General features: G+C 38.4%; 1 protein-coding gene across 3 annotated transcripts in view; it reads right to left on the bottom strand.

The window, feature by feature from the left end:
• The window catches only part of NUP58 (nucleoporin 58), a 57,275-nt gene that overhangs the window by 13,714 nt on the left and 19,895 nt on the right, over positions 1-23,666 (bottom strand). The window contains exons 10-15 of one of the 3 annotated variants that reach the window (XM_067562889.1): positions 17,903-17,982; positions 17,177-17,295; positions 16,154-16,236; positions 13,322-13,523; positions 7,531-7,629; positions 4,148-4,243 (exon numbers count right to left, since the gene is read on the bottom strand). In XM_067562889.1, the coding sequence (XP_067418990.1) occupies positions 4,148-4,243; positions 7,531-7,629; positions 13,322-13,523; positions 16,154-16,236; positions 17,177-17,295; positions 17,903-17,982 (679 nt within the window). The remainder of the gene's footprint in view (positions 1-4,147; positions 4,244-7,530; positions 7,630-13,321; positions 13,524-16,153; positions 16,237-17,176; positions 17,296-17,902; positions 17,983-23,666) is intronic. The other 2 variants (XM_067562890.1, XM_067562891.1) reach the window with 2 other exon arrangements.

Here is a 23,666-nt window from a genome sequence, read left to right as displayed (position 1 = left end):
AGCTCCCACCCAAAGGAGAGAATGAACCTCTTGGGCCAGAACTTCTTTGTGAGAGGGGTCCATGAAGGACAGGGAAGGAGGGGTAGAAATAAACGGAGGGTGTATCCCACTTCCACCATGCTCAACACCCAACAGTCCGAGGTGATATGGGACCATGCACTATGGAAGTGGGAGAGGCGGTTTGTAAACAAAGGAGAATAATGGGAACGGATATGGTGTCCTTGAGTGTCCTGCCAAAAAGCCTGCTTAGAACCCTTCGGATGTCTGGGTGGGATAGGCATTGATGTCGAGGTAGAAGGGAGCAGTGACTTATGTGTAAAACCCCAGCTTCTTTTTTGCTGCGAATCCTGATGGACAGCTGGGGCAAAGTACCGAGTGGGCTGTTGGGGCCTGTAGTGCTTCCTTGAAGGTGCTGGGGTGTATAATCCAAGAGATTTAAGGGTTTCCCTGGAGTCTTAACCCTGAAACTTTGCATTAGTGTGTTCTGAAAAGAACGAAGCTCCTTTGAAAGGTAGGTCCTGATAGGTTTGCTGGACTTCCTGTGGGAGATCCAAGGACTATAGCTATGAATTCCTGAACATGTCCACTGCTGAAGCCATGGACCTGGCTGCCAACTCATCTGCATCCAAAGCAGCTTGCAATGAGGCCCTCGCTACCGATTCTCCCTTGTCCACCACCAAAGAGAAATCTTCCTGGGCCTTTCATGAGAGCCAGTCCCTGAACTTCTGCATGGAGTCCCATGTGTTAAATTCATGCCGGCTGGTTTGTAATTCTGAGATGTAACCCTCTGGTAGAATAAAGTTTCCTATTGAACAAGTCCAGTTCTTGGAGTCGCATCCTGATGACCTTGCCTTTCTCTCTCTCATTGGCAGCAGTACCACCAGGGATCCCAGGTAGATGGGTGTACAAGAACTCATAACCCTGGGCAGAAACCATGATTTCTCAGCCCTTTGAGATGGGGGAAGGGATACGGGGGTCTGCTGCAAGTTTTTAACAGAGTCCATAAGGGCCTCATTGAGAGGCAGGGCTACTTTTGATAGGCCTGCAGTGGCTAAAATGTTGACTAGGCTATGGTAGGACTCATTATCTCCACCTATATGCCCAGATTTAAAGCCACCCTCTTCAACAACTCTTGGTGAGCCTTATCATCATCGGGCAGGTGACACACCCACCCCTGAAACAGCCTAGTCAGGGAAGGAGAAGGCCAGCATGGGCTGTGAACACTTCCTTTCTGCCTCAGCAGGATCCTGTTGAGTTGGCTCCTGTAGCTCAGTACCGGGCTCAGTACCAGAGTCCAGACCAGGTGCTGCCCAATAAAATGGTGGTGCCCTTCTTTCCATGCCACTGAATAAGCATGCCTGGAATATTCTCTGGAAACTGGTTCCAAAACGGCCCCTGGACCAGCAAAGGTCCCGAGTGAACTCCTGGCCATGAACTTGATGGTACCTCTATGCCTAAGTCCACAAAAGGGTAGGAGGTGCCTGGGGAAGTACTGGGAATGACTCCTCCTCAACTGGAGAAGTAAGGCTCAACCACAGATTCAGAAGACAGTAAGAGATTTTGTCCAGTGACCACAATGGTGCAGACCAGATTGGTGATGTGATGGAGATGCTTCCACTGAGGGCAGCATAGCAGTTTCCCTTTGATGGTACCAAAGGGCATGGTACCAAATGATGAGTGGAACCAATGGGTTCCCTCCTGACCACCAGCACTAATACTGCTGACTCCCGTACTGCCATTGATTCCAGTCCCAATGGCAATAAAAGGTTTCTGGCAGTGGCAAATGCCTCGGGCATGGCTGGTACCAAGATAGTGTCAGTATTGTGCTGTGTCACAGATGTAGATGGCTCATCCAATCCAATACTGAACTCAATGGTGCCTGCGTAGTCAACAGTGCCAACTTCTGCGGTACAAAGACAGTTCTGTCTTTTTGCTCTGATTTTGATTGCACTCTACTTTGATCTTCAGGCTCGGTTATCTTCGATGCCAGGGATCATCCCCTTTCAGCTAACTATTTCTTGTGCCTTTTCCTAGGCACCGGGAATGGTGATCAGTGCTGGGACTCTGGTATGATAAGAGAAGCACTCCTTACTGGTGCCAAGTCAGACCTCGATCTGAACCAGGCTGGTCTCAGTGCTGCTTTCAGGAGCAAAAACTTCAGCCTGACCTTCCAGTCCTTCTTTATGCGAGGCTTAAAGTCTCTGCAGATCTGGCAGCAGCTCCCAATGCAAGCTTCCCCCAGACATTTCAGCCAGTGTGAGTGCAGGTTGTTCAGGGGCATAGCCTTGTTGCAGGAGGCACAGGGCTTGAAGCCTGGTGACCGAGGCAAGCCTCTGTACTGAGGAACGGACAACTCCTCCACTAAATCACAAAGTTACAAAATTTCACTAAAACTGACTAAAACTAATTACAACTAACTATGTACAAATATACAAAAGACCACCACAGAGCTTGCCAAAGCAAGGATAGCAGTTTCAGCAACTGTCACATGTGGTAAGAAGGAACTGAGGGGGGGTGAAGGGTCAGTTGGGCACTTTATACCAGAGCTATAGATGTGCAGCACCAGAGGGTACTCAAGCCACCCTGATGGCTACCACTGAGGGAAAAGTTTCCAGCGACTGTGCTCAGGCATGCACACACCTAGAGTGGAATGCACAAGTCCAATCACTTGTAAAAGAACTTGACAGTGTCATCATTAATATATGAAAAATTAGTAAATATCTTATTTTGGCTTAATATAGTTCAAGCAGCAGGAATGCAAGAAAATTATGTTATTAAAAATGTACACACATTGAAGCATTATGTAATATGCATTTGTTACTAAACAAGAAGAATGCTAGAGTTTCAGTTTTGCAATATGCAGATTCTACCAACAGACACAACATGTACTTTACCAGAGCCTTAAGCATTCATGAGCCATTAGCCATACAAATCAAGAAAACATTTTCATTTTGTGCTGTTTTGTTTGTGCAGCACATTTGTGCTGTTTTAAACTAAAGCATTCTTCAGGCCTCATTTGAAAGAAGAATCATCAACAAAAAGAAAAAGTATGAATGCTACACTAACTAAAATTAATGCAGTATGTATTTGATGTATTAAATAAATGATAATAAGCCAGGACTCCACAGCAACATTATTTCATTGTTACTGAAAACCTTTAGTTTTTAGAAACAGTTGTAATTAGAAAAACAAAAGTTAAAAAAAATTACTGCCATGAACCAATCCTGGAAGACCGGCATCTACTTAAATTGTCTAGTAAACAAAAGTTATGATAAATATATGTTCTAATAACTAAAACCAATTACAAAATTAGAGATGGGGGCCAAATTCAAGAATCAGATTTCAAATACCCAAAGCTGGGAACAATGGGTCCAAGACTATTTCCCTTTTATCACTAACAGAAGAAGAAGAAGAAGAAGAAGAAGAATGGAATGAGTAGTAAGTAGGAAGTTGTCAAACGGACAGCAGTATGAGAAAAAAACGTATACAAATGCTGAACTACATGAGAGGCCTCAGAATGAGACAAGTGTCCAAAATAAAGACCTTAATTTGTATATGTGAATTATTGATGTACAAACTGTCAACTGCATGTATAATTTGTCTTTCTGCATACAAAATGCAGGCATTTAATTTTGCAAAAGTATCCTTAAAGTTATTGTAAAGTAAATTCTGACTAAAAAAATAAGAACATTTAACTATTGGTAAATTAAGCAGAACACATTTTAGAAAACAACAAAAAACTTAAAATAATCTTAGAAAGTCTCCTTACTTTTCCCTTGTATTCAAATACTGAGCTGTGTCTCATGTGACTCATACAACACTTGATCTGATTTTTGTGTTTTACTGTAAATTAGTAAAATGGGAGCTATCATTTATTGATATCAACAGTTTTCTCTTAGGGAGACAGCATCCAATAAGGGGTATTTTAATTTCTTTTTCGAAAAATCAGTTTAGTATAAGCAAATATTTCTTTAGTTAAAATAACATTTTTCAACAGTTTTATTGTAAAGGCAACTTTAAGCATATACATGATTTTTTCTTCCAATGAGGTTTTTTTTTGTTTTGTTTTTTGTTTTTAAAGTGAAACCTGAAATTAGATTATGCACTTGTACTTTTAAGACAAATTTGAATTCAGAGAAAAGCAAACCTGCACTAAGACTTCCTGAGGGTTTATTTGTAGGTCCAAATCCAAACGATGGGGTGCCTGTGGCAGTACTTCCAAAAGCAGAGGTACTTCCAAATCCTAGTGGAATAGTAGTAAAGACATGCAATAACATAAAAAACTGGTAACACATGACACTGCAATTTAAAATGCATAGTTTTTAAACATGTAATTTAAAAGAATATTTAATCCTAAGAATTATTTTCAGTAAATCTGTATCACTACTGAAAGTGTCCTGCATTTAGAGTAGCACTACCTGTATCCTGCAAAAAACAAAAACAAAACAAAAAAAACCCACACCCACCTCTAGTACTGCTCAAACAAAAAAAGCAGCTGAGAAAACTATTAGTAGTTTTATTTAAAAATAAGATACTGAATTATAAGTATGAAGCTATAAACAAGGACTGCAGTTAAATGGAAATGTCTGTGGTCACAGACATGTTATTCTATAGCTATTAAAATACAAACAGGGAGTTCAATGACATCATGTCACTCCACCACCAACAGATCAAATTCAGACAAGTTACATGACTAACCTAGGAATTGTAGCTCCAGTAACCTTAGGCCATGTCTACATGGTTGCCCTATTTTAACTAAAGGTGTTGTTTAAAACCAAATTTAGTTAAATGGATGCCAAAGGTCACATGGACACTTACTTTGGTTTAAACCCTACTTATTTCAATTAAGCTTAAATTGATTAGGGATCAGTTTAAGCTAAATCAAAATAAGCCACACGTTCATTGCAACTTCCTTGTGTAGACAAGACTTTAGTTGAGACTAAAAGTATGAGGTAAAAATCTCTAATAAAGATAATAAAGTCTCTAGCACTCAGTGGTATACCACTGTAATAGGAAAACAAATAAATGAAATTAGTTTGGTCACCTGGCTGTTAGGACCTTATAACTACTAAGTTTTTATGAAATAGGATTTAATCAGAACCACTCAAAACTATATCCTTGCAGAAAAAAGGCAGTCATCTTTTATTCTATAGTTATGTAATCACAATGAACGTAGGAGCAATTTGATTTAGTAGTTCTGAGATGTTTATATTCTGAGAACAGACCATTCAAATTTGTTTAGAATGTAATTTTTAAAATATTGGCCACTATAAACATATACGGGGAAAGTAAGCACATATCTGACGTCTGAGGAAGAAGTGATGGGATAGGAAAGATTAAAAATAATCAGTTAAAGCTACTGAATGTATTTTTAAAAAGATTTAACAATTACATAAAAGAATAAGGTTCAAACTTGTTAAATTATACTCATCAAAATTTAGTTAAAATGCTATGAAAAATATTCATATTTTTAGCAGAACTAAAATCTACTAGTCTTAATTTACAAATACAAATTTTAAGTTTTATAACTGTAGTAATTTGGGACATGTAAGGTTTAAAAATATTGATTCTATAGACAAGAGGACTTTCACACCAAAGAAATATCTCATCTTCCAGGTGAACAAATGTCAAATATTGTATGAGTGTAAGATTGCTCAGTGGAATAACATTTCCCAGGTCTTTGTCTAATCTAAATATAAACGGGTTACCAGGTAGGTGTCAGTGCCATTAGTACAGGAAAATTGTTTTAATTCATGAAGGAGCATGCATCTACACACCAGGAATACTAACTATAAATGCAACTGTTAAGCTAACTTGTGAACATGATCAGTAAAATGCCAAGCAAATGAAGAAGTTTTGCCAGTGAAGAATGTAATTTGGAGAGTGTGTGTCTAAAAACCCATTATGATTACTTTACTTGATTTAAAGTATTTAATTTTCTGAATCCTTGGAGTGTTCACTTTGTCCATTTGTTTCCAGAAACCCCATTTCAGGATGTTTTTTCTTTCCTCCCGCTGCTACACTAGGTTCTCTTTATTAAATTATTCTTCACCATCTTTCATAAGTCAATATGTTGCAGAATAGATTAGAAACCCAAACAAAAGCAGTTGGGATTTTTACAAGGTAATATACAATTATGGCAAAAAGCTATTAAAAAATTGCCTCCTTAAGCCAAGGACTACTAAAAAAAAGCATAAAAAAATAAGACTTTAAGATCTAACCTGTAACTGATTCCTACTTCTTATTTTTCTGCAACTTGCCTCAGCAAAATGTCTAAAGAGTGTATCTGAAAAAAGTGTAGTTTACAAGCTGTTTGAGGAAGGGATCGGGCGTTCCCTTTCTGTTTATACAGCACCTAACGTTATGGGAGCTACCCAAAACAAGTAATTTAAATATATTCTTCTTTTAGTCCACTCATGAATATTAGTTATTTTTCCTGCTTTAGGCAAACAGAAAATCTATTTCATAGACTGTCAAATTTGCAATTTGGCTGATAAGGACCATTTGGGAATTTATAAATAATGTAATTAATTCCAAGGATAAGTCAAGTTGTTCATGTTAAAAAACTAAATGGCTCATTTTAAAGATTTTTCTCAAACTACTATACATACGCTGTACTAGATAACATTAGCAGCAAGTGAATTTTAATATCTATAGAGTTTTGTGAAGTTTACATGTTGATCATCACTTTTTAGTTAACTGTTCAGCTGTTGATAACAATCCTATGTTTCAAGTGAGAAAGCAATCTTCATTAAATTTTAAGGTCTTTTCACCAACTTTTAAAGGCACAGCTCCTCTCCTTGAGGTTCTCCTCCTTCTCCCCCTCCCTCCAGTCAATCAAAAAAGTTTTGATTTGCACAAGAGGATTTTTCTCATTTTCAGAAGTTGAACAGCTTGACAAAAATGTACTTTGAATCTCAGCATTGAGACCAAAACACTTTACAGAGCTTGAGTCTGTACTAGAAAGCTATGTAGCAGAACATAATTATGCTTTGACAAATAGGTTCCCAGAACAAATGCAAATTAGATGCTTTCCAGTATAGTTTCTTATTAAAGCCTTGAACTGACAGAACACATTTCAGCTTGTTTAAGAGTTAGAACTCAACTATACACAGGAGAAATTTTCTCCTAGCTGCTATTTCAAATCAGATGTGATTGTCCTTAAGACTCTGGGTACCGACTTTTAAAGCCCTGAGTAAACAAGAAATAAATTCAACTCCTAGTTACAAAAAACTTGTACATAACACACTTTCCTGGTTTCAAAAAAATCAACCCCAACATGCTTATTTTATGCCCATCTCCCTTGCATCTTTGGATTCACTGCCAATGTCAACACTAAATTTAACCTTTGTGCCTTATCTTAATCTTGGCTCTATAAAAAGAATGACTTTCCCTTCCAAACTCCTTACTTTTGCCAAACTGAAGATTTACTTCTGGAACAGATCATCCTCTTAGTGACGTTTAAGGTTTGTAATAATTCAGATGTGTTGTATAATAAGTCAATGAAACATTAGAAAAGTTAAAGTGTACCTCCAAGGTTTGAAGAACCTAAGCCACTTGATTGCAAGCCAGTGCCAATACCTGAGCCGAATGGCGTTCCAAAACTAACTCCCAGAGACGGCTGTGGCCCTGGTATAAAAAAAATGAAAACAAACTTGCCTTACTCTTTCACGATAAAGAGATCCTTTATGTAATTATTTGATTAAAGTGAACATTATTGCTTTTAACAAATTCTATTAAAGCCCCCAAATCTTTACCTCTTCAAAATTCCTCCCCAAATTGCCTCTATGTCCACCTGGTAATCTAAGAAAATACTGAACACAATGTAAGGTGAAGCTATCTAAAACTAGCTAGTTACAATAATAGAGTGAAGTATTTTTATTACAAATTCAGTTTAACCGTATAAACCTATTTCAATAATTAAAATCTTTTAAGAACTACACTTAAATGTGACAATATTTTGCCACACATTTTAATGAAAGCAGAGGGAGAATCTTTTTTAAAACCATTAACACTTTGTTAATATCAAGTTCCAACTAAAAGAAAATAAACACTAACATGACTAAAAACCATCATGTTACCAATAGTCAATATATTTAATAACTAGAAACCTTCAAAGCTACTCATTTGAGTATTTTTCCAAATTTAAACATTAAGTAGATAAAAAACAAGACAATGACTTTATTTTATTAAATTTATTGTTCATTTTAAAGCAAGTCAATTACACAACATGACAATTCAAATTTTTTCCACACAAAATAACTGAGTTCTGTTAAGCTTTGCTACATTACACCATTCCAACCACCTGTTTAAATAAACATTTACAAAGGCACAATTTTGTGTACCTTAACTAATTAGATACATTCAAAATTTCAAATTCAGAAGTTTGTCCCATCATTTAAAAAATTTGAGAGACAGCAATTACCCTGCACGTTCACACTAAAATGCAGGATTATCAAAAAACCCATTTTCAGTCTGCCAAGCTTAAATTTATAGCCTTAGTATGTTTTTCTTGTGGAGGATAGAATCAGCTTGCTAGACCCTCCTGTTACTAAGACATTACAAAAATCTAAAAGGCATTAACTCCGATAAATAATTTATAAAAATGACGACAGTTTTCACAGTTCAATCTTCATATTCCTGTCTTTTTCAAACACAGTCATAAGTGCATTAGTTAGAAAGATGAAGGGGTTGTCAAGATAAAATATACAGTGCCTACCTCTTAACCCAAGTTAAGGACATTCTTATAAATTTAAAATAGCAATACTGTAAGCCAATGGTCACCAGCATACATAGCACAGAATGCAGTGTACATGGTAGTATATTTTACAACAATGTCGGAATAAGTGAGTTCTAGTAGTCATTTTGTTTTTTTGTCGTCTTTGAGTTCTTATTCAGAATTTTTGCCTTACTTTTAGTTTAAAGTTCCTATAACCAGAGATTTCCATCGAAAGCGATTTAAAAGAGAGAAAAAAGTCTGGTAGTATTTTCAATACAAATTATTTGGTTCTGAGATTGATAAAATCAAATGGAGAATCAACTAGTGTTTGAATTAAGTAGAAGGCACTGTATGAAGTGGTAACACTTTTGCAAGGAACACATCAAAGCCCTTAAGTGATCCAATGCAGAATAAGGTCTGTACTCCAAGTAGTGTTAAACTAAATGTTATAAGGGCAACTAAAGCTGTGAATTTTCAGTCTGATTAGTATCTATTTGGGAAGTCAGGCTCTGTCATTGTTCTAAGTAAGAAGTATGCACTGTATTTTCATACCAGCTAGGGCCCTTAAAGTATTTTTTGAAAATAAAAGTTTGAGTTTAATTCAACAAATTTGTTTACATCCAGTTTATTTTAAATACTGAAATATCTACCTAGCAGCTCATATAGAAATGTTATCAGTACAAAGGAAATTTTAACAAACAAAAACACGTCAGTTAGACCTCAAACTAAAAAACAGGAAAATGTGTCCAGTTCCTTCTCATTTAAAGGGAGTGCATCAATTTTCTACCTTAATAGGAGGCACTGTTGGTGGAAGACCTTAGAATAGAATGAAGACACCACAGTCCCCCAAGACAAGCTTGTTTTCAAATGCAACATGCTTTTTAGATCAGTAAAACAGTGTTATTCTCAAACACCTATATTCAAGTTATATAAAACAGGATTTCATTCCTAAAGCTGACAGACAAGCTTTTCATTGAACAGGCCTGTGATATATTTGTTCAGTTTGTACCATAAAATTCTGAAGGCATTGTCATAATTTATAAACCTATTATTAGGTAAACACATAATTTTCAATAGCAAAAGACTAGTGATAAAGATCCTCCATGCTAAAAGTACTAGCAAAGATTATCACTTTTGGCTATTATAAGTTATGAGACAAATCCTTAAAACAATTATTTCAACAATATTTTAAAACCTGCTATTTTTTGCCCTGTAGAGCATATTTAGTTTAATAAATAAGACTCACTACTAAGAACTCAGTTAGACAGTAGGCCAACAAGATTCCCTACCAAAGTGATACCTCAGTTTAATTTTTAAGTGACATTTTACAAAATTCACCACATAATTGGTTCAAACAAGACCAAGTTTAGTGTCACAACTCTGATTTCATTCTGACCGAGTAATACACTGACATTTTACCTATGTCAAGATCAAATTATACAATGAGATTTTAAGTGCTGTAAAAATTTTATTAAAGTATCCCATTATCACTTAAGTTTTGACTTCTCAATGTGAAATTTAGTTTCCCCCCAGCTAAATCAAGAATAATTAAGTGGATTTTGAGAACTGAAGGGGGAATGAAGGAAATTATTCCTTTGGTTAAGCAAACTTAGTCTTACCAGAAGAATGTTAGATCAGTTCCACCCTGTTCCTTGTAAGGCTGTAATAACATTAGGCTTTATTTTCCCTTGACTTGTCTCACAATTACTACTGCCACGGGTAGCACTAAGAGTAAACTCTCCCTAGCATTTTAACTACCATGCTGTTAAAGACTGCTCATTGGACGTCTATGAAAGGTGGTAGTAAAAGCTCTTGCTGTTGGTCTAACTAGCACAACCAGCACTCCACCAACAGCAATGCTGCACTAAGAGTAACAGTGTGAAATTAAGAGAAATTTAGTGCAGACATGGCTTAAGCATAGTTTTGTTAACTCTAAATCTTGACTTCTGAATGTGAACTAAAAATAAATTATGGCCTCTGCCTTCCTTCGGAGAAAGAAGAGTAGCTTGCTAAATCTAAATTAACTTTAAGGAACAGCCTTATACTATGTAAACATCAAATATATTTTTAGACATAAGAACAAAATCCCCTCCTATTAAAGTTTAGAATACTGTATATTACTACTTTTTTAGCCAAACTTTAAAAGCCCAGATTAATTTTCTTGTTTTACACAAGTCTTTGTGAAGAGATCATAGGGAAGAACAGTAGATTAGGTATTCTCTCTCTCACACACTCACACACACCTCTCTTACTTGTAATGGCCTCCTCTCATCCCTTATATTCCTGCTCTTTCGGGCCCCAAAATTGCAAAAATTTAGGCATTTGCTCAACTTTATGCACTGTGGGTAGTCACTGAAGTCAATGAGATTACTTGTGGTGTGTAAAGTTAAGTGAATGCTTAAATCTTTGAAAGACTGGGATCTTATTGCAGCAGATGGCCAAATGACATCTTTTCCTCTGCTGCTATTCCTCAAAGAGTGAGCTAAGCATCTATTCACTTCAAATGTTTATAGCCACATCCTCTATAGTGTGTTTTATGGGGAGACAATGACTGCATTTGATAATAGTCTGACCTCATTAGTGGTAACCTAAAGTCACTGCCACCTACTCCTCTTTGGTGGCATATTTGAAAAAGGTTGATGGCTTCAGTCCATCTGCAGTTGGCATACTTAGCATTTCCAAGATACCCAACAAAATATGAGCTGAGAGACTTTGTTACTAATCGCAAAAAAGTTACAGGGTACCTCTTAAAATAGAAATTGCTTTATCATATGGTGTTGGAATAGCTCAACTTTTCAATGCTCTCACCCATACTGCTGAAAGGACATTCATGCTGAAAAATTGCTATAGATGACATTGATGTGATAGCTTAATTGGTAGTTCTTCTGTCTCTGGAGCAGAGAAAAGATATTCAAATCCCTCACCAGAGCTGATAAGAACACACTGATTAGGACATCTTAAGTAGTGTGACTACCATGCACAATTAATCCTCTAATGACTAGTGAAAAGATCCTAAACAAATGACAGGAAAAGGATGAGTGGAGAAGTGCAGTTTTTGGTAACTATTAGGACTGCACAACCCACACATCCCTCTCTATTTAAAAAAAAAAGATAATTGGAAGTCATTTCAGATTGTTATATGCTTAAACAAAGTTTACTGTATGTGTCAATGCATCTAGAGAACAATTCCACAAGTTTAAGTGATAGCCAGCCAGTATAAACACTCTTGGTGGATTACAGTGGAAATTTAGATCAATCATTATTTCCCTTTTGTTGTGATGCATGTATTCTGGCTTAAATGTAATTGGACCTGGTTCCTCACTCCTTAGAGGGGACAGGGCTGGAAGTATACAGAGCTTTCTACCTACAGATAAGGGAGGGAGTGCCTCATTACTTGAGAGCAATCCCTTCAAACGATTTTTGAAAGGCTCTCTGGGCAAAGCCATATATTCCTCTGTTTGGCCAGATGCCAACACTGAAGGCTTTGTGGGCAAAGAAAGCAAAGGCAGAGTGCAGACAAGGGGAAAAAGGTGCTGACGTGATTAGCACATCTAGGAAGAAGAACATTTCAGGAGGAAATAAAGTGGTAAAATAAAGATATAGCCAAAATTTGCAAACTGGCTGTCTGAAGTTAGACACCTAAATCTGTGTTCAGGCACCTTAACAAAAGTGCCCAATTTGTCAAAAGTACATGCATCTTCCATTAACATGGCTGGATTTTTCAAGTGTGACAAATATGAGGTGGACACTTTTTTTTTTCTTTTCTTTCTTTCTAAAACAATCAGGCCACTTTTATTAAGGTGCCTATCTTCAGGCACCCATCTTTGAAAATTTTGGTTACTATGACTAGGCATGCACTTTGCCAATGTCAAGTAAAACAGCCTAAATGGCTTCCTTTCCCGCCCAGACACCTCATGTGTACATTGGGCCAAAACCTTCTCCATTTTGGTCTTAGCTTTCCTTGATATGTATGTTTCACTCATTCACACTCACTCACACTCACCTTTTCTGTTCTTGTTCAGTGACAACAGCAGATGGTCTGTTAAGCAACTGCTTTAGTACCATCCTTCCAAAGAAGTTAGAAAAAACAAGAAGCAATGGGCCAAGTATTCTTTCCTTCTAGTCTACATACTTAAGCTCCATTATCCTCTCTGTTCTGTAGCATATTTCAATTTACAATTTCAAAGTGCTATATAAAATGCATCATTCATTTTACATAAGAAAAATGGAATATGCATTTGGATTCATTACCACCTCCCCAGAATTTGAAAATAGTTCACTATACAATCATACAATTTTGGAAAGATGCTCTATTACGCATATTCAGAGATGTCATTTAAGAATGAAGACTCACATTCCAAGGGGTAATTAGAGGAATACAGTAAATATCACCAATACAAATAAATTCACAAGATTAAATATTTATCTATCTGGTGTATAATTATTGCTAAAGTCTACCCTGCATTTTCTATTAGCTATGTATTGATAACTTACAATTTTTTTTTATTTTTAAGCTAACACAAAGGAAGACCTTATATAAAAGTTTACACAAACTGACTATTGTTGTAACTCTAATAATCTATAACTTGAATGCATTCAGACCTGTAGCAGGCTGTTGCTGCTGAGTAAGTGTGGCAGCCATGGCAACGGCTGCTGCATTTGGTATGTTGCTGAAAGGGGTTGGTCCAGTAGTAACACGTGGGGCACTCTGCCACTTCTTAGCTTCTGCCCGTCTTGCCTCAAACACATCCATAGCATCTCCCAGAAAGGTTTTCCTGTAGCCAAGGTATTGATCTTTGAGCATCTGAAAGAGAAGGAGAGGGAAGGCATTTTAGTTCAGTACATCTGAGGTAAGAACTGACTAGTTTAGTCATGGGGCGAGTTACTTATATTAAAAATGTATTTAACTGGTAAGGAAACATTTTTCATATTAGTTTAGGGATGTCAAACTCGTTGTTTGGAGAGGATTGAATTAATTTTCTATTTATTACTACATACGATCATCAATCTGGAGCTATCCCCCACTGATGTCACTCATAGGCTTTCACACATATCAAGGCCAAATCCTCAACTGGTGTAAATTCATATAGCTCCACTTGATTTACATCAGCAGAGGATTTGGTTTTAGGGGTAGAATTAATCTTTATGCAATAACAAAACTGAAATATCTTATTTTAGCATTCAGTATCATCCAGGGGGAAAACATGCTGAACTTTAGAACCATCTGTTGCTTCCATTCTTTCCCCATCTTGCTCTTTGATTTTCTCCCTCTTACCTGTCTAGGTCTTTCCTAAGAAGAAATACAGCATCTCCCATTTCCTAACCCTGCTGAGATTCACTCCCACCTCTACCTCATTTTATCTGCAACTAGGTAATTAATGCTGACGTTTTAGGCTTTACTTCCCCAAATTAAGAGTAATGGTACAGTAGAAAAGTGCACAGCTAAGTCTTGTTCCAGTCTGTTTTGGAAGACATGCACTGGTTTACATTTGGAAAATTACCTTTGCAACTATGAACATGAAAATATTTTGATTTTAAAATCTAAAAGGAAAGTCTAGATTTTACATAAATCAAATAGCTCAAGCAGGTCAGATGTTAGACAATACTGTACTGGATACTTTACTGAAGGGGATTATATGTAAAACAAAAGTCACATTTTACCCAATTTAAAAAAAAAAAAAAAATCCCCCATCATCATAGTATCTTAGTGCTCGTACAGATAGAAGTCGTTCTCTCTCCCCTCCAGTCCTTGCAAAAGTGGGGAATTTTTTGTTGCAGTTTAACTCTCTCAGGAGCATGTAACTGCTTCACACAGATACTCTCTCTCTCATACCTACCTTTACACTCTATTACTTAATCATACAAAGCACAGGAGAGTACAGATCATACAAACAAAGAAAATTACACACACGTCCCTGGCTCAGCTTCCTCACCACTGTAGCGCATTCTTTGGGCTAGGGTCAGAGTCCAGTGGGTTGTCCTGAGTCCTTCAGGCAATCTGGGCTCAAGAAAGCAGGCAGAACCTCTGCCCCATGAGGCTGCTACATGCTGGGTGGTCTCTCCCTCATGGACTAGAGAAAATAGCTCCTGAGCAGACCAGCTTCTGCCCTTTTAAATCTTTTAGCCCCTCCTCTATCACATGATATCCCTGCAGTACCCCCACATGACCACAAACCCCTGCCACTGGATTTCATTGCCATGGCAACATTTCCTTTGACAAACAAGTTCTTCTGGGTAGGAGCCTATTGTCTAAAGCAATTATATTTCAGTTAAGAGCAATTCAGCCCAATGACTATTTTTGTTATGCTTTTACCACTGGCCTCCAGAACCTCAACCCAACATGCAGGCAAACAGATCATAGAGAAGATAAAGGGCTGCATGTTCAAATGTTCAAAATGGAATTTACAGCTGACATGCACATGAGTTCAAAATTTCAGCGAATTCAGAAGTTGTACAGACATGGCCCCAATTCATCACAAGGATATGGGAAATTTGAGGACTTTACACAAAGCGAGAATGGTCTTACTGCAGACTTCTCAATCTCACCCAGAAAAAAGATTTTTAGATCTGTAGAGAATAGGCCATATAATTTTTGTTGCTTTTTGCAGAGACTGTATTAGAACCCTCCTTAAAGACACCAATGAATCTCAACCAGCAACAAACCCAGAACTTCCTTACAGGTCTTTACCAGCCAGGAAGGCCACTGGTGTAAAAAGCACAGGCTTTTTATGAACAAAAAGTTTCATCAACACATCCAGATTATCATTGCGCATCGTAGGCCAAAGCCTACAGTTCTGTTCAAATCTGTGAAAGTTTAAGAAAATATAAGCATGGAATTCTTTCCTGATGTTCTACTACTATAGTCCTTTTTCATAGTAGTACGTATACCATATCTAAATGAAATTACAAGAGCACTGGGGAGAGGAAACAAATAAGGAAGCCAGAATGCTGTTTTCACCAGAATATTCAAGGGCTATTTTGCAACATTACTTTATAACTAGAAATCTATATCTTCCCCTGATTCTGCTCTTACTCAAACGACTAACTAATTTTTGCTTGAATTGTCAAAAAAGATTTATTGGGCAAAGAGTAAGTATGGAAAATGTCAGCCCCCCCAAAAGCTGAAAATTTTAGAAAGTTATAAGCAATTGAAAAGACAAGGGATTAAAATGGGAATTATTATGCAACCTTAAATACAGTGGTCACTGCTTATGCTATGTTTATAACAAATAGTTGAAGCCAAGCCATCCCACTGCTTAAACAAGATATGCTGCATCTCCCACATCAGACAATGAGCTTTTTCCTTTAGGAGCATCACTTTAAGAGGCTTAAATGAATAGTTTAAATCAACTGTTTAAAAACAGAAAGAAGAAGTCTGCAGTGGTTTTGAGTAATGAAATACACATGGAATATTAAACTTGAAGTATAACCTACCTTTACATTTTCATGTATTGATTGAAGTTGTGCAGCTAGAGCAACAAATGTTTGATAAATTTTCTGCATAGCCATAGACAAATCTGTAAAACATGTAGATCAGCAAATAAATTCATAGTCTTACTACAATATTGAGATGAATTGATTTAGTATTTATATTGCAACAACGGTAAAACCACCAATACGGTTAGGTTAGGTAATTTGCTGAAAATATATGAAGAAAAAAGCACTACTTTTCCTGTAAAACAAAAGGAGCTGTGTGGGAATAAAGTAATGTTCTCTAGTCAATGAGGAGCCTATAAGTGTAAACAGAAAATGGCAAATACAAGCGTTATTTTTCCTGCCAATTGTACAGGACTATTTCCTGCAATATTTTCTAGTGCTTTGAAGTCATTTTTAGCTCTATTGGACGAGTATGTCTTGTCAGTACTAGTACAAGATATAGCAAAATGAGCCAAATTTTCTTGTATTTGTGAATGCTTATCTAAAAACCCCAAAATTTCATGTCTCTGAATATTCAAAGTTGGCTTTTAGTAAAAGCCAATCATCCATGATGTAGCCACAGTGGAGGCCCTGAATTCTGTATATATTTCAAGACATGACTAGATGACACCACTGGACCATTGTTAATCTAGCTCTGTCCACAGTGGCACTCTTCTCAATACTCCAAAAAGGTCAGATAGGTAGGAGAGCTGTGCTTTTTGCATAACACTTCAGATGCAGGTATCTTCCTAAATACTAAATTGCTTTGAGTGTATTCATCTGGTGCAAATCCTAAAATAGGATTAAAGTGGGAATTCAGGCCCCAGACTTCCTGTCAAAGTTGTCTGAGCTGGTGCTTAAGTCCCTTTAAAACTTACTTTACTGGGTGACTTCAATATGCATATGAACGATGATTTCTGAAAGTTAACTAATAGTTCAACTAACCTGATAGTTGAAGATTAAAGTAACTAATGTGCATTTCCTACACATACTCAATATTTAAGGATTTCTGTAAAAAAATATTAAAATTGAAATTTGTACCTTGTGGAGTTATATGTGAATTGTTTGCTTGTGTGGCAAGATGATTTTCCAGTTCCTCAATTTGCTGTCTGTACTGCTGCAGCTGTACTTCAAACTGTTCAACCAAGATCCTGAAGTAGCTACAATATAAGAATCAGATTGCACTTGTTGAACTTCCCTCCTTTGTAACTTCATTTTTCCTTCTTAGGTCTACACCAACTGTAGGACTTATCAGTATCATTTTAAGCAGTGGTCAGTACTCCAGTTAGGTATAGTTTATATTACTCTTCTTCCAATGATAGAGAAAGAATGTATGAATCTGCTAAGATTGATTTTTTACTGTTATATTTGTTCAGTAAAGCTTGCAGGACATGCAATAAAGAATTATAGAACAAAAAGCTAAAACAGGTTAGCATTTATAGAAGTGTTTACAGTTCACATTTTAAAGGGAGATAAAGAGTACTGAAAAAAGACCATTTCCTCTACACTGTTGGTCAACGTAGGGAATAGGATACCTGATTAGAGGACCCTGGTCAGATGCCATGTTTGAATCCTCTGACATTGGGTCAGTTGGTGAGTTTAGTTATTTAACGTGTTATGCTTTTATCAGTATAGTTAGAGGCATCGGATAAGAATATTTATGAGCTGAGTAATAGATTACACATTGCAATGTACAAGTCTATTTATAAGACAGTTATTAATGTATTTTTGATGGTAAATTCAAGTTTGTTATATACAGTAACTTACTCTGCTGGGGCAGTATTTTCATGCTGAAGACCAGGAGGAGTTTTCTGTGTTCTTAATGCTATTTCTGCATTCTTTAGTTCCTAAATAAGTGAAAGAAGTGAATAAATATTCTACAAGAAAGGTGAATCCTGAAGGAAAAAAATCCAACATTACTACTTGTTCACAGAGAGCTCTTTCCTTGCGTGCATTTTTAGCATATAGGGTTTAATTAATGTTAAACTTTCAGGGACCCACATGTAAATCTGCTAACCAAGGTATTTTCAAAGCATGGAATGCTAGGGGACGGGGATGTCAAAAACATATATATTAAGATGGACAGGTCTTTAATACAGTGATTCTCAACCAGCGGCCTGCTTGTGGCCCCAATAGCACACAGCAGCAACCCGGGTGTATGCAAAAAAAATTCAGGAGTTTGCTGCACTGATTGCATCACTCCCAGGTCCCAGCAGAGGTGAGACTGGCTTGAGACTTCACCATGAGCCCTGCTGGAGCGCTCTCAACCAGCAGGGAGGGCGAAGCAGCCCCTGGTGGCAGGGAAGGAGTTCAGCCAGTAGCCTACTGCTTTCTCCCTCCCTGTGCTGCAGAAATGCACTGTATAGGGTTGCCAGGTGTCCAATTTTTAACTGTAAAGTCCGGGAGAAAAGGGAACCCAACAGTGTCCAGTCAGCAGTGTTGACCGGACACTCAAAGTCTGGTTGCCACAGGCGGGGGAGGCGCCAGGTCATCAAACTGCACCAGCCATGGGTGCAGTTTTGGGGGGCAGGGGGAAGGGGCACTGCCCCCTCACTATCCCCCACCTCTGATTTCTGAGAGCTCCAAGCAGGGCTTGCTCCACTCAGCATGTCATGGCGGGGGGTGGGGGAGGCGTCTATGCTTCCCATGCTGTGCTGGCTCGGCCCCTCTCACTGACTGAGGCTGGCAGCTCCGGGGCAGTGCCTCCTAGGTCCTAGTGCATGTCATCGTCCTCTTCTATATGTGCTGGGTCCTGTTTCTATACAGCAGTGAATGCCTTGGGGGGGGCGGCAGCGGCTCAGGGGAAGGAAGAAGGATGGGATAAGGTAGGGGGAAGAGAAGGGCATGACTAAGTGTCACCGCCAGGGGGAACGCTGCTTCCTTGGTTTTGGGTGTCCACATCCAAGGTGTTTGGCAAAATGGGGGGCATGTGCCCCCCATTAACCACAGCTACTTATCACTTCTGGGGAGAGGGCGGGGGGAGATGAGCATGCTCCAGGCCATAGCATGCCCTGGATTGCCTGCAGCAGCCAGCGCCCGCCTGCCTGTCACCTGCTGGCCATTTCCAGACCTGGAGTTCACAGCCAGAGCAGGAGGCTGCCCTGAAAGTCCTGTCTGTGAGGGAAGAGCTGGTGTGGGATGGACATTTGTCCCATGGGCAGATTCTCAGATATGATCCCCCCACCCGGGCTCAATGGGTGGGATCACCCCTGCTCCTGACTGTCTGGGAGCAGGCATCAAGGGAAATGGGCCAGACCAGACAGGCACAGCAGGCAGGGTGGTACATATATTGCATTGATGCTGCCCACATTACACAGAGAGCTGCATGTGTGGCCCACAACGATAAACAGGTTGAGAACCACTCCTTTAGAGATAGACCTTGCAAAGGGAATTAAAACCAATAGTAAAAGGTTCTGTATCCATATAAATAGGAAGAAAACAAAGAAGGAAGAAGTGGGACCGCTAAGCATTGAGGATGGGGTGGAAGTTAAAGATAATCTAGGCATGGCCAAATATCTAAACAAATACTTCGCCTCTGTTTTTAATGAGGCGAAGGATGAGCTTGGGGATAGAGGTAGGGTAGCTAATGGGAATGAGGATATGGAGGTAAAAATTACCACATCTGAGGTAGAAGCCAAAAGCCAACAGCTTAATGGGACCAAATCAGGGGGTGCGGCACCCAGTGTCAGGCTGGGCCGGATAATCTCCATCCAAGAATATTAAAGGAAGTAGCACATGAAATTGCAAGCCAATTAGCAAGGATTTTTAATGAATCTGCAAACTCAGGGGCTGTACTGTACGACTGGAGAATTGCTAAGTTTCTATTTTTAAAAAAGGGGAAAAAAGTGATCCAGATAACTACAGGCCTGTTAGTTTGACCTCTGTAGTACGCAAGGTCTTGGAAAAAAAACTGAAAGAGAAAGAAGTTAAGGATATCAAGGTTAACGGTAATTGGGATAAAATACAACATCGCTTTACAAAAGGTAGATTGTGCCAGACCAACCTGATCTCCGTCTTTGAGAAGATAACAGACTTCTTAGACAAAAGGAATGCAGTGGATCTAATTTACCTACATTTCAGTAAGGCATTTGATACGTTTCTATATGGAGAATTATTAGTTAAATTGGAAAAGATGGTGATTAATTTGAAAATTGAAAGGTGCATAAGGAACTGGTTAAAGGGGAGACTACAACAGGTCATACTGAAAGGTGAACTGTCAGGCTGGAGGGAATTCACTAGTGGAGTTCCTCAGGGATCGATCTTGGGACCAGTCTTATTTAACATTTTTATTACTGACCTTGGCACAAAAAGTGGGAATGTACTAATAAAGTTTGCAGATGACACAAAGTTAGGAGGTACTGCTGATCAGAGAAGGATTGGGATATCATACAGGAAAATCTGGATGACCTTGTAAGCTAGAGTAATACAAATAAGATGAAATTTAATAGTGGAAAGTGCAAGGTCATGCATTTAGAGACTAATAACAAGAATTTCTGCTATTAAAGCTGGGGACACATCAGTTGGAAGTGACAGAGGAGAAAGACCTTGGCGTACTGGTTGATCACAGGATGACCATGAGCCGCCAACGTGATGTGGCCATGAAAAAAAGCTAATGCAGTCCTTGGACGCATCACACGAGGTATTTCCAAAAGAGATAGGGAGGTGTTAGTACCGTTATAACAAGGTGCTGGTGAGATCTCATCTGGAATAGTGTGCAGTTCTGGTCCCCAATGTTTAAGAAAGATGAATTCAAACTGGAACAGGTGCAGAGAAGGGCTACTAGGATGATCCATGGAATGGAAAACCTGCCGTATGAGAGGAGACTCAAAGAGCGTGGCTTGTTTAGCCTAACCAAAAGAAGGTTGAGTGGAGATAGGATTGCTCTCTATAAATACATCAGAAGGATAAATACCAGAGAGGGAGAGGAATTAAAGTTCAGTGCCAACGTGGAGACAAGAAATAGTGGATATAAACTGGCTATCAGGAAGTTTAGACTTAAAATTAGACGGAGGTTTCTAACCATTAGAGGAGTGAAGTTCTGGAATAGCCTTCCAAGGGGAGCAGTGGGGGCCAAAAAAGAAAAAATCTAGCTGGCTTCAAAACTGAGCTTGATACATTTATGAAGGAGATGGTATGATAGGACAGCCTCATTTGGCAATTTACTGATATTTGACTACTGGTGGTAGATATACCAATGGCCTGTGAAGGGATGTTAGATGGGGTGGGTCCTGAGTTATTACAGAGAATTCTTTCTTGGGTGTCTGGTTGGTGAGTCTTGCCCACATGCTCACGGTTTAACTGATCGCCATATTTGGGGTCAGGAAGGAATTTTCCCCCTGGGCAGATTGGCAAAGGCTCTGGGTTTTTTTCACCTTCCTCTATAGCATAGACTGATGGATTCTCTGTACCTTAAAGTCTTTAAGCCATGATTTGAGGACTTTAATAACTCAGTTATAGGTCAGGAGTCTATTACAGGGGTGGATGGGTGAGGTTCTGGGGCCTGCGTTGTGCAGGAGGTCAGACCAGATGATCATATTGGTCCCTTCTGTGTCTGAGTCGAACACATTACATAGCAAAATTGAAGAGGGAACAATTGGTTTCACTTTCCTGAAAGGAGATTCAGTTTTCAAAAGTTTAGAAAATGCTGTACTAAACTATCTCACTCAACTTTAATTTCTACTTCACCAAAAATAATTTTAGATTTTTTTCCTAGACTTTAATAATAAATAGGGAATGTTAGGGGAATGGGAGGAAATAGCACACCTAAAAGAAACAAGAGAACAGATTACCTCATTGTCTATTTTTAAAAGATCATAGCCAACAGTTGACAGTGTTGGTTTGTTTGTTTTTTAATTAATATTTCCACTAAAGCCTTCCTCACAGCCTTCCCAGAGTATTAAAATCACAAGATACACTTTTCTGTGATTTGGCTGTAGTATTAAGAATTTCTCATTATCTAGTTCTTATTTGTTTATTCTTAGCTATGTTGGCTAGTCAACATATGAAAACACATCCTTGTGGAAGCAGAAGAAAAAAATTGTATTTACTGTATTCTTCCATGGGAACACGTCGCTCAACTTCTAGTAACCAATTATTTTAAACTTGAAGTACTTTATTACAAAACATAGGATTGCCAACATTTTCATTTTAGAGTATAAATTGCATGTAGACTGGTTTCATAAGAACAGCCATACTGCATCAGACCAACGGTCCATCTAGCCCAGTATCATGTCTTCTGACAGTGGCCAATGCCAATGCCTTACAGGGAATGAACAAAACAGGACAATTATTGAGTAATTCATCCCACCATCTAGTCCCCACTTCTGGCAGCCAGAGGCTTACGGACACCAAGAGCATGGGGTTGCATCCCTGACCATCTTGGCTAATAGTCATTGATGGACCTATCCTACAGGAACTTATCTAATTCTTTTTTGAACCCAGAACTTTCTGGCCTTTACAACATCCCATGACGACAAGGATCCCAGGTTGACTGTGCAACAACATATTTCCTTTTGTTTTAAACTTCTTGCCTATTAAATTCTTTGGGTGACCCCGGTTCTTCTTGTGTTATGTGAAGGCGTAATTAACACTTGCCTATTCACTTTCTCCACATCATTCACGATTTTATAGACTTTATAATATCCCCCCTCAGTGGTCTCTTTTACAAGCTGAACAGTCCCAGTCTTTAATTTCTCCTAATATGGCAGTTGTTCCATTCCCCTAATCATTTTTGTTGCTTCTCTTTGTATTTTTTCCAATTCCAAGGTATCTTTTTTGTGACGGGGCTACCAGAAGTGGTGTGGGTGCATCGTGAATCTATATAGTGGCATTATGATATTTTTAGTCTTATCTATCCCTTTCCTAAAGGTTCCTAACATTCAGTTAGCTTTTATGACTACTACTGCACATTGAGCAGATGTTTTCAGAGAACTACCCACGATGACTCCAAAATATCTTTCTTGACTGGAAACAGCTAATTAAGACCCCATCATTTAGTATGTACAGTTGGGAATTTTCTCCCACCCCCCACTGTGCATTACTTCATATTTATCAACACTGAATTTCATCTGTCATTTTGTTGTTTAATCATCCAATTTTGTGAAACCCCTTTGTACATCTTCTCAAGAGAGTTAAGTTCAAAGCTGACTGTGTAATTTTGTATCATCTGCAAACTTTGATTTGGAGAAAGGGGTGAACAGTGAGATGACATTTATGAATATGTTTTTGTTCAACATCTTCATTAATGATCTGGAGGATGGGGTAGATTGTACCGTCAGCAAGTTTGCAGAGGACACTAAGCTAGGGGGAGTGGTAGATACCCTAGAAGGTAGGAATAGGATACAGAGGGACATAGACAAATTGGAGGATTGGGCCAAAGGAAATCTGATGAGGTTCAACAAAGACAAGTGCAGAGTCCTGCACTTAGGACGGAAGAATCCCATGTACAGCTACAGACTGGGGACCGACGAGCTAGGCAGCAGTTCTGCAGAAAAGGACCTGGGGGTAAGAGTGGATAAGAAACAGGATATGA

Source organism: Emydura macquarii, unplaced genomic scaffold (genome assembly GCF_026122565.2).
Source record: "Emydura macquarii macquarii isolate MOO-44397 ecotype Brisbane River unplaced genomic scaffold, CSIRO-AGI_Emac_v2 contig_2473, whole genome shotgun sequence".
Classification (NCBI taxonomy): Eukaryota; Metazoa; Chordata; order Testudines; family Chelidae; genus Emydura; species Emydura macquarii.
The sequence above is the reverse complement of the archived record's forward strand: the minus strand, read 5'-3'. Positions and strand labels throughout refer to the sequence as shown.